This window comes from Vombatus ursinus, unplaced genomic scaffold, assembly GCF_900497805.2.
Source record: "Vombatus ursinus unplaced genomic scaffold, bare-nosed wombat genome assembly UNPS02014825.1, whole genome shotgun sequence".
Lineage (NCBI taxonomy): Eukaryota > Metazoa > Chordata > Mammalia > Diprotodontia > Vombatidae > Vombatus > Vombatus ursinus.
Genome location: NW_020954603.1, coordinates 1,590,778 through 1,607,731, shown reverse-complemented (window position 1 = coordinate 1,607,731; position 16,954 = coordinate 1,590,778). Strand labels below are relative to the sequence as shown.

At 45.4% G+C, this 16,954-nt stretch overlaps 1 protein-coding gene across 1 annotated transcript in view; it reads left to right on the top strand.

The window, feature by feature from the left end:
• LOC114024849 (cytochrome P450 4B1-like) overlaps nucleotides 1-15,260 on the top strand; it is a 29,917-nt gene extending 14,657 nt beyond the window's left edge. The window contains exons 5-12 of the mRNA XM_027838052.1: nucleotides 203-327; nucleotides 615-766; nucleotides 2,504-2,607; nucleotides 5,608-5,798; nucleotides 8,127-8,260; nucleotides 10,882-10,946; nucleotides 13,387-13,469; nucleotides 14,979-15,260. Of these exons, the coding sequence (XP_027693853.1) occupies nucleotides 203-327; nucleotides 615-766; nucleotides 2,504-2,607; nucleotides 5,608-5,798; nucleotides 8,127-8,260; nucleotides 10,882-10,946; nucleotides 13,387-13,469; nucleotides 14,979-15,147 (1,023 nt within the window). The 3' untranslated portion in view covers nucleotides 15,148-15,260. The remainder of the gene's footprint in view (nucleotides 1-202; nucleotides 328-614; nucleotides 767-2,503; nucleotides 2,608-5,607; nucleotides 5,799-8,126; nucleotides 8,261-10,881; nucleotides 10,947-13,386; nucleotides 13,470-14,978) is intronic.
• Nucleotides 15,261-16,954: the final 1,694 nt, after the last annotated feature.

Here is a 16,954-nt window from a genome sequence, read left to right as displayed (position 1 = left end):
GCCCAGAGCTTCTGAGGATGGGGCTCAAGTCAGGTCAGTGCGGAGGGGGTGAGTGAGTAGATCACACTCCTGGAGAAAACAGGGGGAAAGACATTGGTGACTTGGGGAGGGTCAAGAAAGAGGGAAACTGCCAAAGATACCACCTCATTGTAGGCGTGTGGTCTGGGGCTAAAGAAAGGGCCCTGATCTCCCATCTCCACAGGAAAAGTGGAAGGAGAAGGTTTGTGTGAATACATGCGTGGAGATCTTCAATGATATGGGCTTCATGGCTCTGGACAGCCTGATGAAATGCATCTTTGGGAAGACACACAAAGGCCAAACACAGAGGTCAGAGTATATTCTGGGGAAGCTGTCCCTACCCTGACCCTCAGGAACCTGTGGGATACACACATAAATTCACGTAGGCACAGACCTACTGCAGACAGATGTCAGTGAGAACTGGAGTGGTCAGGGCAGAGATTCTGGGAGAGGTGAGACTCTGAGCTAGGTCTCTAGTACTGTCCTGGGCCCTTATGAGGAGCTGGTCCCAGGGGGAGGGGACAAAATGGCCATTATCAGGTTTCCCCACAACTCTCTGTCCCCATTTCACTTCCTCTCCTCCCTGGCACTTTCAGTGGCACCGACTATTACCTGGCTAGTACCAACCTTGCCCTGATGATGCAAGAACGAATCCAGACCTTCTACTACCATAATGACTTCCTCTATTGGCTCACACCCCATGGGCGTAACTTTCTGAGGGCCTGCAAAATTGCCCATGACCACACAGGTAGGTTGATATTTGGAACTCAGGCGTGGAACTCTGCATTTGTACCTGCTAATATTTACAATCTTAGATCCGGGCCAGTCTGGGCATCAGTATTTTTCTAACCTGTCAAGACCTTCTTAGATTATATAATCCATAGTATTAGCTGTAATTCAAAAATTTATGCCACCTGTAAAGTTGACAATTATTCTGTCTATGTCTTTGTCCAAATCACTGATACAAATATTTAACAGCAGAGGGCCAGGCTCAGATCAATGGAGCTCTCCACTAGAGACCTCCTTCCAGGTGAGCTAAATTCCTGATTAGGTATTTGTTCCAATCATTTAATCAGTTTCTAACTGGCAAATGCCACTTATCCCCTAGAGTTCTCTACCTCATCAACAAGGAGATTAGATGATATTTTGTAAAATACTTTGCTAAAATCTAAGTAAAAAAAAAAAAAATCTGCAGCATTTTCCTGATTGGCCAGTCAAGGGACCAGGAAAGAAAAGGAAATTAATGTGCTTCTGCTGAGGCCAGGCTGATTCTGGGTGATCACAGCTTCCTTTTCTAAATGTTCACAAGCCAACTCTTTAATAATATACCCACTCTACAACTTTGTATGGAATCAAAGTCAAGTCCTCATCAGTTTACATTTTACAGGCTCCACCTTCTCCCCTTTAAAAAAAATCATAGTTTTTACTCATTTCTAGGTCTGTAGCACCCCTTAAGTTCTCCAGGGTCTTTTGGTGATCACTGACCAGGACTCAGCAATGACATCCTTCAAGGATGGAGTTTTCCTGGACCTGGTGGTGGGAGTACTCGCTGTGTTCCATGAACTCTCTCTCCACTTCTCAATGAGAGCTCACTGCTTTGACACAATTTACCACTAATTTCTACCCTGTTGATTCTGCTCTTTGTTTTCCTGCATTCTCCCTTCTAATATCTTATTCTCATTTTCATCAATACCATACCTTTCCATGTGTCTTTGACTAACTTTCCAAACAACTTTCTGAGGGAATCTCCTCCCTCTGCCCAAGCGGGCTGATTGTTATCATCTTTTTATTTCCTTGCAGAGAGTTCTTCTAGCTTTATTTTCTCCACAGTATTTATTCCATACACTGAGGCCTCTTTTATGACCTACTCAGTTACTCAATCTCAGATTTTCTGTAAGATTTTTCCAATAAAGGTTTCATTCTTTCCCCTACCTTTTTTTTTCCCCAACACTTCCCTTTCCCAAGAAGTGTTTACTGTTTTGAGATGCTAAATGAGAGCTGGGCATAATCATTTCTACTCAGTCAGCCACTTTGAAAGAACTCCTCTAAGGAATTAGTTTCTCAGGAAAGAATCCCCTCCCAACTCCCCCTGGCTTCTCTAAACCTCATGATCCTTTCATTCTATAAACTCTTTTTCTCCTAATCAGTAATTCCAGAGATTGGAATTCTAGGAAGCTAATGTAGATATTGGACCAAGGTTGGACATATGGCTACTAGTGGGAAATTGATTGGGGCTGGGCATCAATAACGTTAAGTCTGAGGTGACAAGTTGCTATAGTGGAAGGTGTCCAGGGTGGGCACTTTCAGGAGACCACATTCTAATTTTGCTTTGCCGTTGATGTGCTATGTGACTGTCAGCCAGTCACTTTCCCTCTCTAGGCCTTAGTTTCTCCTCTATGAAATTAGAAATGGGGAGTTGGACTATGTTGTCTATAAAGTTCCTTCTGGGATTAACATTTTGTGATTTTATAATTCCCTGACACAGACAAAGTGATTAGGGAAAGAAAAGCTGCCCTGAAGGGGGAGGAACTGGAGAAGATACAAAAGAAGAGACATTTGGATTTCCTGGACATTCTGCTTGGAGTCAAGGTGAGTCAGGGAGGCCTCTGTGGGAAGGACCATCTGGAGGAAGGAGCCAATATTTGCCCTCAGGGATTTTCTCCGTGCCAGCTCTGAACCTTTTCCTCTCCAATGTTCCTGTCTCTGTCCTCTCCCCTTCCCTTGACATTCAGGCCTTCATTATACCCCAGCTTCCCACTATCCCTCTCAGCCTATTCTCAATGGGCAGAATTCTCATCTCTGGACCTTTCTCTGCCTTCAAAACCTTTTATCAAAATAAGCCTAAATGGTGCCCTATCACCTCATTGACTTTCAGCTCCTGGAAAGCTAGAAAGAATTTTTGGAAATGGAGAGCTTCAAACCCAGAAGAGACTTCAGGAGTCAGCTCATCTAGCCCACCCTCCACCCCACTTCCTACACAATATTAGATTGTTAACTTTGTTAACATTGTTAACTTTATCCAATGATTCTCTGGTGACTAATATTAAGTAAGGCATAAAATAAAGAGGTGGCGGCTCACCAAGGGTCTTCCACTGGCGTGAAGAAGATTCTTCCCAGATTCCAAAGCGGGGAAGGATTCCCTATAAACAGCAAAGTTCTCCAGTCAGTCCAGGTTGCAGATGATTGACTGCAGATGACAGGTTATGGGTTGTACTAAGAGCATCATGACTGGAATAGTAAAGAGCCTCCTTGTTGTGTTTATATAGGGAGTGGAGAAGGGACCATCTGTCTAATATACATAGGGAAAAACCAATTCAAACTCAGCAAACCCTTCATAGAAGTAGGGCCCTTGACTAGGGCTAGAGATGCAATGGTGAAAATGAAACAGACCATGCGGTCAAGAAACTTACATTCCACTAATGGGAACCTACATGCACATAAGACTCCAAAAAGGTCTTTTCCAGTCCCATATTGGTGATCCTAAGTAAATACAAGGTAATTAGAGTAGGGAGGGAGACCTATCACCTGGGAGGACCAGCAAATGCTATAAAAAAGAGTTGGTACCTGGGTTGAGCATTGAAGTATTCTGAGAGATAGTGGTCAAATGAACAGTGACTCTTGTGCAGACTATGGTAAGCATTTGTATTGGCAGCTAAGTTAACCCACTAACACATATATTTGGGGACAGGCCCTCTGGATGAATAAAGAGCTGGGTCAAGAAGGGAACAGGAGCCAGAAGTAAAGGAGTGGAGCACACTTAGAAAGTGCCCAGGGCTTCCAAAGGATGCCAAGCTTCTCCCAGACTAAGCTCCTTCTTGAACACCAACATTCTGGGTACTCTTCTAAAGCTGTGAATCATGGAAGACCACTATCTCCAAAGAATTCAAATGGCAAAGCGGGGCACATAGTCAGTGTATGTAGGTTGAAGTGCATGACTGAAGATGCTTTGTTCGTTATAAGAGGTCTAAAAGATGTCTACCGGTAGATGATGATGGGAAATGGGCAGGATTGGTCATCCAATCAGTCAAAAAGCATGAATTAAGGCCCAAAGTGCCAGGCAATGTGAAAGTCACTGAGGATACAAAAGCAGGTATAGGAGGAGCCCCGGGGCTAATTGTGATCAGCTGTGGTTGAGGCACTGGCCACCAAAATAAAATGTCAACTTTATTAAGTGTTGAAGTCAGTGATAACTTCCCAATTCCCTTTGACACCATTGGATGTTAGATCAATTTCGTAAGCAGTCATTGAAGTGTATATGGTGTGGAATTCCCCCACTTGATCCCTCCTGTGATGGAGGGGCCTTTAGCTCTTGAGGTCTCTGCCAGTAGGGCACACTCTTGGCAGGTCCTGCCAAGCTTTGGTGCCCTCTGTCCTCATGACAATCCTATGTCTCTTGTCTGAGGCCCATCCTGGCTATGAATGGAAAGGGTCCTTTCCAGAAAGTTTGTCCGCAGGGGCTGAATACTTGTGACTAAAGACCAGTGAAGACAATTTTAAGATGTGGAGGGAAGACTCCTGCTGGAGTCTCAACTCTTAGAAGTAAAGCTGGCATCCTGTGCTCAGACCTGGGCACACAAAGATGTTAATCAAAATAGTCCCTGCCCAGAAAGAGCTTACTGTGTAGCTGGGGGAGGGAGAGCTCTGTACTGAGATAATTATGATGAAAGGGAGAATGGGAGGTGAGAAGGCAGATTTTGAAGAAAGAGATTCATGAAGGGAAAGATTGCTGCTACCTGGGAAAGGGAGGGGATCAAGAAAAGCTTCTCACAAGGAGTTACTTGATGAGCATGGAAGGAAGGGAGAGATTTCAATGAATAAAGAAGTCAGGAGAAAGGCAGCACAGTGTGGTGCAAACAAACAAACTGGACAACGTCTCCTGAGATCTATGTTCCATCTTTACTCCTATACTTGTTGGCTGTATGGCCTTAGGCCATTCTGAGCCTCAGTTTTCTTACCTGTAAAAATAGGCATAAAAATGTGGAAATGTAAAATAAAGCTAAAAATGTTGACTGGGGGCTGATTGTGAAAGGCAGGGAAAGCCAGGGCCAGGAGTTTGTCCTTTATCCCCCACACAATGGAGGGCTACTTAAGGGCCTTGGGAGGGGGGAGGGGCACTGTGAAGTGGCCCAGGTAGCTTGTAACTAGGGCGTGGGAGGGGATAGATCAGTCAGAAGCCTTGGCAAGAATAGTGGAGGCAGGTTATAAGGAGACCAGAAACAAGGTGGTGGCTGGCTGAGGGAAGGGAGAGGAGGGGGCAACCAGGTGGGGATGTTGTGGAGGTGAAATCAGGACTTGGGACCTGGTGAGGCAATGAGGAAACGCCAGACATGCCAAGCTTGAGGCCGAGTTCACTGAGGGCCTGAGTGTGGGAGGTCTGTGAGAGGGTCTCTGGAGATGGTGTGCAGGGATACTGAGGGAGATCGAGAGGAAGGGGCTAAGAAGGGGATGAGGAGGGATCCCAGAGCTGAAGGAGGGGCCTGAAAGGAAGCTGACCTTGAAGGAAACTTTTTAGGTACAAATAGTTCATAAAATGGAAAATTGAGCTCTGTCTGTGTTCCTCTTCCATCCATCCCTTCCCTGCCCCTGAAGGATGAGAACAAGACCAACCTGTCAGACATGGACCTACGGGCTGAAGTGGACACGTTCATGTTTGAAGGCCATGACACCACCACCACCAGCATCTCCTGGTTCCTGTACTGTATGGCCCTCTACCCAGAGCACCAGCGCCTCTGCCGGAAGGAGATCCAGGAAATTCTACAGGGTCGTGACACCTTCCAGTGGTGAGGGAAACCTCCCCATCTCCCCCCACCCCACACACACACTTCTGGCTTGGAGTGTCCCAGGGGCTACAGGAACCAGCCTTCTCCTGCTCCTGCTCCATTCTCTCTGGGGTCCCTGGTGGGGTGCAGATGGAGGCTCAGTAAGGGCTTCTTGGAGACGGTGTGCCTTGAAGGAAGATTTCAAATATAAACGCCTTGAGGACAAGTGATTTTCCTTTCTGTCTTCTGTGCCCTCAGCACCCAGAAGGGCTTTGTACCAGGTAGGAAATTAATCTATATTCTACTGAATTCAATTGGAGGAAGGGAAGGATTTTAATAGGCAAGAATGAAGAATGGCCCATTCCAGGCACAGGGCCAGGTATGTGTGGACATGGAGAATTCCCTGGCAGTCAGGGAAGCAATGGCAGTTCAGCTTGGCTCCAACTAATTCCTATCCAGCCGATAGGATAGATATGTGGATTCCAAATAGACAACATGGCCAGTAGAATGCAGGATGATGGTCAGGCCCAAACCCTCTTGAATTAGTCCCACTGGACACTGACCCATTAGACCCCCTAACCCTAATTCTATATCCATCATGCTGGGCCTGACTCTGCCCAGGGCCACAATGAGGGGCCATCAGAGGACAGTCCTCAATTTCAGCAGGAAGGAGGTGTATGCCTCCCTATGGAAAGCCAGCAATGATCTGCCTTAGGCTTGGGACACTCAGGTGAAAGGAAATCAAGAGCAAATAATGAGGGTGTTGCCTTGGGGGAAGACTGCCCAGGAAGCCTGGACACTGTCCTGGCCTTAGGTCAGGGATCAAATCATAGTAGCAGGTCTGCCACTAACTTGTCACGTGAGCTTAACGCCTTTGGGCCTCCATTTTCCCATCTGTAGAGTGAGGGTATTTAACTAGGTGACCCCTATCTAGGCTTCCCCCCACCCAGCTCTGACATTCTGAAATGTACCTGTCTCCTTCTCTTCCTTCTGGTTTCATCTCCCTTCACCCTCCTCCCAGTGTAGCCTGGAAAAGGGCTTAGGCACAAGGCTCCTAGCTTTAGAATTGCATGGAAACTTAAAGGCCACTGAGTCTAACCCCCTCATTTTACAGATGAGGAAGCTGAGTCCCAGAGAGAAGTGACTTACCCAAGGTCACACAGGTGTAGGTAGTAAATCATAGGCAGCATCGGAACCCTGGATTCTATAAATCCAAAGTCATTTCTTCTTTCTCTGCACTGGTGGAGGGCTTGGAAAAAACTTAAAGGACTGAAATGTTTGCTTCCCCAGTTGTTGATTTAAGCTACTGAGAAGGCCCCAAAGCTTTGCCTTTGAACCTCCTGGGCCTGTCACCTTATTCCCTTTTGGAACCCCAAATGTGTACTGACTTTTTCTCTTAAGGCGTCTTACACCTTCCTTCCCTCTCCTCACCTACATTAAATTGTCATTTCCTTAAGGTCACCGGTTTTCAAGCTATACCAACCCTAGAGATCATCTACTCTAACCCTTTCACTTTACAAATGGGGAAACCAAGGCCCAGAGAAGGTTAGAGACCTGGCCAAAGTCAAGGAGCATTTTTACCCATTTCATGTCCTTGAATTTAAAATCCAGGCTGGAAGGCAGGAACTAAATCATGTCAACTTTGTGTTTGCAGGTGGAGCCCTGGATAGAATAAGTGCTTAATAAATGTCTGTTGAATTTGAAATATGAAAGTGCAACCACCCCTCTGTATCAGTTAGCCAGGCTCTCCCAGTCTCTCCTGAATTCCCAGCCCTATGGGGGAGGCAGGTACAGAGGAGAACTCCCCTGTGCTCAGGCAGCCCTTAGGCTGGGAGGGCAATGCTCACCCACAGGGGATGGGATAGTGTGTGATCAGGGGCTGACCTGGATGGCTCAGGAAGTGAAGATGTCAGAAACTCATAGACTGGAAGCTCGGAAGGTCAGAGAAGGTGTCCACCAAGAGGCTTCAGGCTGGGTCCTGGAGAACAGGCAGGACATATGGAGGCAGAGAGAAGGTGGAGGCACTCGGGGTGGATTATTGACCTGAGCAAATACAGAGGTCAGACTTAGTCTAATGTGTACCCAGGAGGGCCGGGAGACCTTAGGGGCTGAGGTAGAGGGGTGGAGGGGTGGGAGGAACAATAGAGATAGGGCTGGGGCTGAATAACTGGGAAGGGTCCCAGCCTGAGCATCCCTGAGCATCCCCATCCCTGCCTTGAATCCCCAAGGAAGCTAGAACATGGGGCTATAGGGAGCAAAAAGGTGCTATAGAGTTGGAGCGGGAGATTCTTTACAGCGCCCTCTGTCTTTTCTGAACCCCTCTTAAAAGGGAAACCATGTACTCCACAGGGAAGACCTTGCAAAAATGACCTACCTCACCTATTGCATCAAAGAAAGTTTCCGCCTGTATCCCACTGTGCCCCAGGTCTACCGCCAGCTCAGCAAACCTGTCACCTTCACAGATGGAAGGTCATTGCCTGAAGGTAGGCTGAGGGTGACCCAGACCCTAGGAGTCATAGCCTGTACTGGCATAATGGACAAAATGCTGACTTTATCACCAGAAGGTCTAGGTTCAAATCCAGCCTCAGGCACTTACTAACTGTGTGACCCTGAGCAAAGAACCTGACTTCTCCTGTGCCTCACTTTCCTCATCTCTAAAATGGGGATGCATATCCCTCTCAATGTTGCTGTGAGGATAAAATGAGATAATATGGATAAACCTTGCAAACCTTAAGGTGCTATAAGCTAGTGATTGTTATCATTATTACTTTTTGTTGAGACTGTGGCAATAAAACAAAGATAAATGATTTATTTACATTCTATCATTTATAAAAAAAAAAAAAAGATCACCTTTCACCACCACTACAGCTCCTGACTTCTCACTTCCGGAAGCCAATTCTTATTACTTAATTTTCTCATGATGCTTATATAAAAATCTCTGCTCAAAAATTGTCTTTATGTTTCTTTACACCATGTGTTAACTCACTTTTCTTAGTCCTTTTCTTCTGTCCACCTTTCAGCTGTCATTTTGCAGTCTTTCCTGAATAACAAAGTCTCAGTGCTTGCACAGACACCTAGAAAATGACTTCATACTCAAAAATTCCATAGTATCTTAAAGATACAGTAACAAGCTTTTTGTTTTCTTCCCGTATATGTATCCTCAGAGCTTAGCATAGTGCCTGGCACCTAGTAAGCCCTTAATAAATGCTTGATAACTTTATTCGGTTTAATTCCCTATTACCTCAGGATCAAATATAAAATCCACTATTTGGAATGTAAAGCTATTCATAACCCAAACCCTTCCCATCTTTCCGGTCTCACACTAGACCCTCATCTACACATTTGTTCCTATTACACTGGCTTACTTGCTACTGCACACCCCTGATACTCCTCAGGCACTTACTAGCTGTATGACCCTGTATGACCCTCTCCCCTCTATGTCTTTGTCCCGGATGTGCCCCATGCCTGAAGTGCTCTCCTTTCTCACTTCTACCTCATAGCTCCCCTGGCTTCCTTCACATCTCAGCTCGAAGCCTATCTTTTTTGAGAAGCGTTTCCCAATCCTGCTCCCGCCTCTGCTAGTGCCTCCCCCTGATCTTACTTTCCACTTACCTTGACTTTGCATCTGGGTCCCCCACTGTATCCAGGGCCATCTCCAGTCATCTTGATCCGTATCTGGCCACTGGACCCAGATGGCTCCAGGCTGGTGACTTTGCCCAGTCCTCCCTCACTTAAATCCAATTCACTTGCATGTCATGGCACCACCTTCCTGACGTCATGATCCTCTTTGAGAACAAAGGACAAACAACAACCACACTTATCCTGTATGTACAACAGCACTTATTCTATATGTACATAATTGCTTGAAAGTTGTCTCCCATTTAGCCTGTGAGGTCATTGAAGAAAATCTATAGTGTTTTTGCCTTTCTTTGTATCCCCAGTGCTTAGCACAGTGCCTAACACATAGTAGGTGCTTAATAATAAATGTTTATAAACTGACTGACTGATTGACTGAATATAGCGTCTGTGGCAAAGACTATCGAAACTGGTGTTTCCTATTTCTGATTCCCTCGGCTCATTCCATGACACTTGGACAGTCCACATCTTCTCTGGGCTTCAATTTCCTCTCCCATAAAAAGGGGCCAATAACTCCTCCCTCACAGCCCTGTGTGATAACAGGTTCTAACTAACCCACAATCCAAAGAGCATTTATTAAACACCTAGTATATGCCAGGCACTGTACTATGTTCTAGGGGTACAAAGGCAAGATGGGAGTCAGCCCCTGCCTTCATGTAGCTTCTGTTTTACAGAGGAAAACAACATGCACAGAAATAAAATATATTAGACAGAAGATAAAGGTATGAAAAAGCATAATACCTGAGGCTGGGAGGTGGGATGATCGCAGAGTTAGTAGTACCAGGGCTGAGTTTTGAAAGAATACAAGAATTCCAAGAGGTTCCTCCTGAAGAAGGCATGCATCTCAGGCCTCGGGGATGGCTTGTCCAAGTGTCTGGGGGGGCAGAACAGTGAGTACTCCAGTTCAGCTAAACCTAGAATACATGAAGGGGAACAGAATGACACAAAGCTAGGAGAGGTGGGAGGCAGATTGTGGAAGGCCTTGAATGCCAGGTCAAAGATTTCACAACTGGGAGTCATTGAAAGGTTTTGAGCAGAGGAGTAGCATGACCTTACTTGTGTTATCAGCAAGGGAAGGAAGATAGATGGGAGAGGAAAGAAATTAGAAGCAAGGAGACAATTAGGAGGCAACAGTCAAGAAGAGATGATAAGGTTAGGGGAGTGGCTATGTGAGTAGAGAGAAGGGGAAGTAGAATCAACAAGACTTGAAGACTTCTAAGCTTGAGGATGGGGATAGGGAGGGAGAGCTCCAAGGGATGATGCTGATATTTCAAGCCTGGGAGATGCTGGGGATGCATGGTGGTTCCCTCCATAGAAAGGAGGAGTGGAAATGGCTTGGGAAGGTAGGCAACGGGGCTATTGTATGCAGGGAATGGTTGGGGGGGTTGGCCTGCTAAATGACGGACACATGTGAGGGTATTACCAAGATTGTTGGCACTAATCTTCTGCTTCTCTCCCTGTTCTATAGGAAGCCTGGTTTCTTTGCACATTTATGCTCTCCACAGGAACCCCACTGTCTGGACTGATCCTGAGGTACCTCTGTTTTCTGTGTCCCTAAGGGGAGGTTCCACATAGACCAAGGGTGGCTGTTCCCAGAGAAGATGTTTGTCTCTGGACAAGGCAGAGGCAGAGGGTGGAAGATGGGGGGAAGGAGAAGGACTGAAGGAGGCTGCCATTTCCTAATGCCACTCCAGGGATACAGGGAGACAGGGCAGAGACTGAGAGGCAGCGAGTCCAGGGAAAGGAAAGTATCTCTTTGCTTTGCTCCTCCTGCTGACTTCCCAATCTCTTCCCAAACCATTCACCAGATCTCCTCTGACACTCTGAGCTTGGACGCTTTCCCAAACCTCACTACTCAGGTCCATTCAGCTATCAGAACCACAGAACCCCCAAGCTACAGAGGATCAGAGATCTTCAAATCCAACTGCTATCTGAATGAAAACCCCTTCTGCACCATCTCTCACAAGCTTCCACATAGACTCTGCTTGAAGGCTGACTTCCCAAGAGGAATGCTCCAATGGAGCCGGCCTGAGGCTGCTCATTTTGCTTTGAGGCAGCAGTCATTGTCAGGAAGGTCTTCCTAGCCTTGAGCCTAGGTCTTCTCTTGGTTATTCCATCTGGAACCAAACAGACCAAGGCTAATCCTCCCTCCCATATGACATCCCTTCTAATACTTGAAGGCAGCTTTCATGTTTCCCTGAATCTTCTCTACTCCAGGCTGCATATGCTTACTTCCTTTCAATGGTCTTCATATGGCATGATCTTAGATCCTTCACCACCCCAGTCACTCTCCTCTGGACATTTCTTCAGTTGACCAATGTCCTTAAAATGAGATGCCCAGAATGGTATGTATCTGGTTTGTTCAGGGCAGAGTGTGGAGGGTAAACTCCTTATTCATGGCAGTCTTGCATTGCAATGTAGGCCAAGGTCACCTTAGTTTGTGTGGCTGCCACAGCACACTGCTGATGCCCAGATGCCTACTCTAGTGTGTCCAGGCACTGAAGCACACACAGGCATTTTTCAGGAAGACTCTTGCTGAGAAAACCCTCCTTGATGTTCTTATGAAGTTGCTTTGTTTGGTCTGCATGGAAGACTTTGCAATTTCCCCCATGAATTTCAACTTACTAGCTTCAACTTAACTTTCTACCCCATCAGGATTTTTTTTATTCTCAGTCATTCAATGTGTTAACCCTTCCCTCCCAAAGTTTTATCATCCACAAATTTGGAAATCATGCCATTTATGCCTTCATCTATAATAAAACTGTTAAATGACCCAGGATCAAATATCAACCCCCAAGATGCTACATTGAAGGCCTCCTGCCAAGTCAACATCAAGCTAATGATAATTCACTCTGGGCCCAGCCTTATAATCACATCCAACTTCATCTAGTTATAAGAACAGAGACACTTTAGAAATGATTTACTAAGATCTCAATAAAATTTAAATGTCTACAGAATTCCTTTGACCTACCAATTTAGTAACCTTGAAAAGAAGAGGGAGGAGGAGGAAGTGGAGGAGGAAGAGAAGAAGAAGAAGAAGAAGAAGAAGAGAGATGAAAACAAGGATGAAGATGAGGATGACAAGGAGGAAGAGGAAGAAAGAAATGAAGAAAGGGAAGGAGGGAGAAAGAAAGTAGGAAAGAAGAGAAAGAAAGGAAAAGAAGTAAAGAAAGGAAGGAAAGGGAGGAAGGAAGGAAAGAAGGAAGAAAGAAAGGAAGAAAAAGAAAGAGAAAGGAAGGAGGGAGGGAGGAAAGGAATGAAGGAGGGAGGGAGGAAGAGGAGGAAGGAAAGAAGGGAGAAGGGAGGGAAGAAAAAAGAGAAAAAGAAAGGAAGGAAGGGTCAGATCTTGCTGAAATCAAGTTGCTCTTTGTGATCATTGCTTCCTTTTCTAGACATTGAACAACCATCCCTTTGATAATAGAATCTAGAATTAACCAGGTACAGAAGTCAACTCGCTACAAACTATAGTTTGTGAATCCTTCTCTCTTTCTTTTTTTGAAAGTGGACATATAGGGGCAGCTAGGTGGTACAATGGATAGAGCACCGGCCCTGGATTCAGGAAGACATGAGTTCAAATCTGGCCTCAGACACATAGCAATTACTAGCTGTGTGACCCTGGGCAAGTCACTTAACCCCATTGCCTCGCCAAAAAAAAGAAAGAAAGAAAGAAAGAAAGTGGTTGTGTGATTTGTCCTTTGATGGGTGTAATGTGTCTCCTCCTCCCCAAGATCTGTCAGATGTCACTGGCAGTGAAGAAGTCAGCCAACACTTCTGCCTCCTCTTTCGATTATCTCTCTGTCCCCTCTCCCTCTAAAACAGTGCTTTATACACATTAGGTGCCTAATAAGTAGGTGTTGAAATCCACAAGGAGGTGATTCTCCAGGGTCAGAGCTGGGATTCAGTCTTTCACCTCCTGTTCCCTGGACTGGGGTGCTAAGGAGATGTCTAAGCCAACTCCCCTCTTCTGTTGCAGGTATTTGACCCCCAGCGTTTCACTCCCGAGAATTCCTCAGGACGTCATCCCTTTGCCTTCATGCCCTTCTCAGCTGGGCCCAGGTCAGTGATGACCCTCAGTGTGCTGGAAGTGGGAAATTGCAGGGAATCCCAGCATTAGGAAGGAAGAAAGGAACAATCATTTATTAAGCACTTACTATGTACTGTTCTAAGCACTTTACAAATATTATCTTTTTTGATCCTCGAAACAACCCTAGAAGGCAGATGCTATTATCACCCCCATTTTACAGTTGAGGAAACTGAGGCAGAAAGAGGTTAAGTGAATTGTCCAGGATCACTCTAGGTTCCATGTTCCATTCACTACATCACCTAACTAGATTAGGCCATCTAAGTCTCTCCCCCAAAAGTTCTTTTTTTCCTTCCTTCAGAAGTGCAGGGTGGAGAGAAGCCAGCTTTGCAATCAGCCTGCTTCCCACCCTTATGTAGGTGGAGATATGTCAGAGAGGAGAATAAGGTTGGATTATAGGAACAAGTGAAGGAATGGAGTTTAGTGGGCTGAGCCAGACAAGTCAAGTCAAGTCAACCAGCATTTATTAAGCCCTTGCTTTGTTCCAGGCACTGTGCTCAGTTTAAGCACCAGACCAGTGCCTGACATCTAGTTGATTTTTAAGAAATACTACTTGACTTGACTTGACTTGACTACCCAGGCAGTATATTCTGATCTAGGTCAGTACAGTAAAATCAGGAAGCCCTGAGTTCAAAACTAGCTGTGTGACCTTGGGTAAGTCATTTGACCTCTGTCTCAGTTTCCTCACCTGTATAAATGGGGATAATAATAGCTCCTACCTCACAGGGTTGGCTCTAATGAGATGACACTTATAAAGGACTGTGTAAACCTTAAAGGGTTCTATCTATGCCAGCTCTTATTACTGTTATTACGTTGGGGTCCAGTTTGGGAGCAGGAGGATCGCTACTGTCTAGACCCCCTGTTCCTAGTCAGGGCAGATGCTGATTTCTATGAGAATCACCATATATTTCTTGTTTGTGTTGGCATGTTGTCTCTCTTATTAGATCAGGAGATCCTTGAGGGCAGGAACCATCTTTGACCTCTCTCTGTATCTCCAGCACTTGGTACAATGCTTGGCACTTAGTAGGCACTTAATACTTACTGACTCAGTGGCTGGCTGATTGCATCCCCAAAGCAGGGTGTAATTCCCCTTTTGCTGCTACACCCACTGACTTCTTTTCATGAAGGTGTCCACCCCATTTTCATTCAACCTTCTTCAGTTTTTATTAAAGTAGTATTATAGTTTCATGGATAAAGGGTGGGACTAGAGTCAGTTCAAATCATACCTTTAAGGTGGGTGACCATGGGGTCTTGGCTTCCTCACCCTTAAAATGGGTATAATAATTCCTATAGGATGCAAATCATGACATTGCTGAGTAGCTCCAATGAGATTGTGTGTGTGTGTGTGTGTGTGTGAGTGTGTGGGTATGGAGTATTTTGCCAGCTCTTGTGACTCCCGTGAAGCCAGACTCTTCAGGCATGAGCTTGTTCCTGCCTTTCTGAACTTAGGACTGAGGCTATTTTTCTCTTGACTTGGACTACAGGAATTTCATTGGACAGCAGTTTGCCATGACAGAGATGAAGGTGGTCACAGCCCTCTGCCTGCTACACTTTGAATTCTCCCCAAGCCCCACTCAGCCACCCATCAAGCAGCTACAGCTGGTTCTGCGTTCCAAGAATGGCATTCACCTCCACCTGAAGAGGCTGACCTAGTGATGGAGACCAGAGCACCTTCCTGGACCTCCAAGGGGAAATTTGGGACAGTGGATGGGGAAGAAAAGGCAGAGTTCCTGCCCACCCATCCCTACCCCATAGGAACTCACAAGAGCAGAAAGAAAGACAGACATAGGAATTTAAGAGAATATATGTTGGGTGTATATAAGCATTCAGAGCACTTAGGAAAGGAAATAGAGGAATAGTGGGGAGCTTTGTGGTCTTTAAGGAGGTACACTAGCTAGATCTATATATACTATATGTTTTTCAATTTTTTAACATTTTTATTTAAAATTTTGATTTCTAAATTTTCTCTCTCCCTTTCCTCCCCTCTCCCTGAGACAGTAAGCAATCAGATATAGGTAATACATGTGCAATCATGTAAAACACTTCCATATTAGTTATTTTGTACAAGAAGACTTGAATAAAAGAAAAAATGAAAGAAAGAAAGTGAAAAATAGCTTGCTCCCATCTGTATTCAATCAATATCAGTTCTTCCTCTGGAGGCAAATAGTATGCTTCATCATGAGTCCTTTAGGATTCTCTGGGATCATGGTATTGTGGAGAATAGCTAAGTCTTTCACAGTTCTTCATCAAAAAATATTTCTGGGGGGGCGGAGCCAAGATGGCAGAGGGAAAGCAGTGACTTGCTTGAGCTCTCTCCCCAAACTCCTCCAAATACCTATAAAAAGTGGCTCTAAACAAATTCTAAAGCAGCAGAACCCACAAAAAGACAGAGCAAAACAAATTTCCAGCCCAAGATAACCTGGATGGTTGATCAGAAAGGCATACTGCGCCAGGCGGGGAGAGGAGCACAGTTCGGCGTGAGTGCACAGGCCTCAGAGGACTGAATCGCAGGCAGCTGTGGAGGTTTCCAGACTTCTCAACCTGCAAACACCAAAGACAACTTGGAAGGTCAGTGGGAAAAGTCTGTGACTGCGGTGAGAGAGGAGCTAAGTCTCAGCCACCAGTCTCGAGCACGGCCCAGGACCGCAACTGTTTCCTGAGCTTCCAGCCCACAGACTGAGAGGGAATTGAGTGACTGATCAGAGGGAGATTGCAGGGATCTCCTTGCCAGTGCTGAGGCAGGAATCTCTTGCTTTGCCCGTGCTTGGATCTGGGTCACAATTCTGAGGGGTGGTCCTGGGGCGAGGAGGAGCACTGGCGTGGTAGAGCTTGTTGTGGTGGTGGAGAGGAAACATACCACCTTGGAAGAACTGAAAATTTTCAGGTCCCTAGAAGTATCTCTGAAAACAGCTGTACAAAGCCCTGAAGCTTGGGACAGTATATTCTTCACATTGGAAACAGACTCTTACCTTAACAAAGAGTTTAAAACTCAAGTAATTGGCTGGGATCATGAGTAAGCAGCGCAAAAAGAGTCAGACTATATTATCTTACTTTGGTGACAAAGAAGATCAAAACATACAACCAGAAGAAGACAACAAAGTCAAAGCTCCTACATCCAAAGCCTCCAAGAAAAATATGAATCAGTCCCAGGTCTTGGAAGAGCTCAAAAGGGATTTTGAGAAGCAAGTAAGAGAAGTAGAGGAAAAACTGAGAGTGATGCAAGAAAATCATGAAAAACAAGTCAACAGCTTGCTAAAGGAGACCCAAAAAAACACTGAAGAAAATAACACCTTAAAAAATAGGCTAACCCAAATGGCAGAAGAGGTCCAAAAAGCCAATGAGGAGAAGAATGCCCTAAAAAGCAAATTGGCCAAATGGAAAAGGAAGTCCAAAAGATTACTGAAGAAAATACTTCCTTAAAAATTAGAATAGAGCAATTGGAAGCTAGTGACTTTATGAG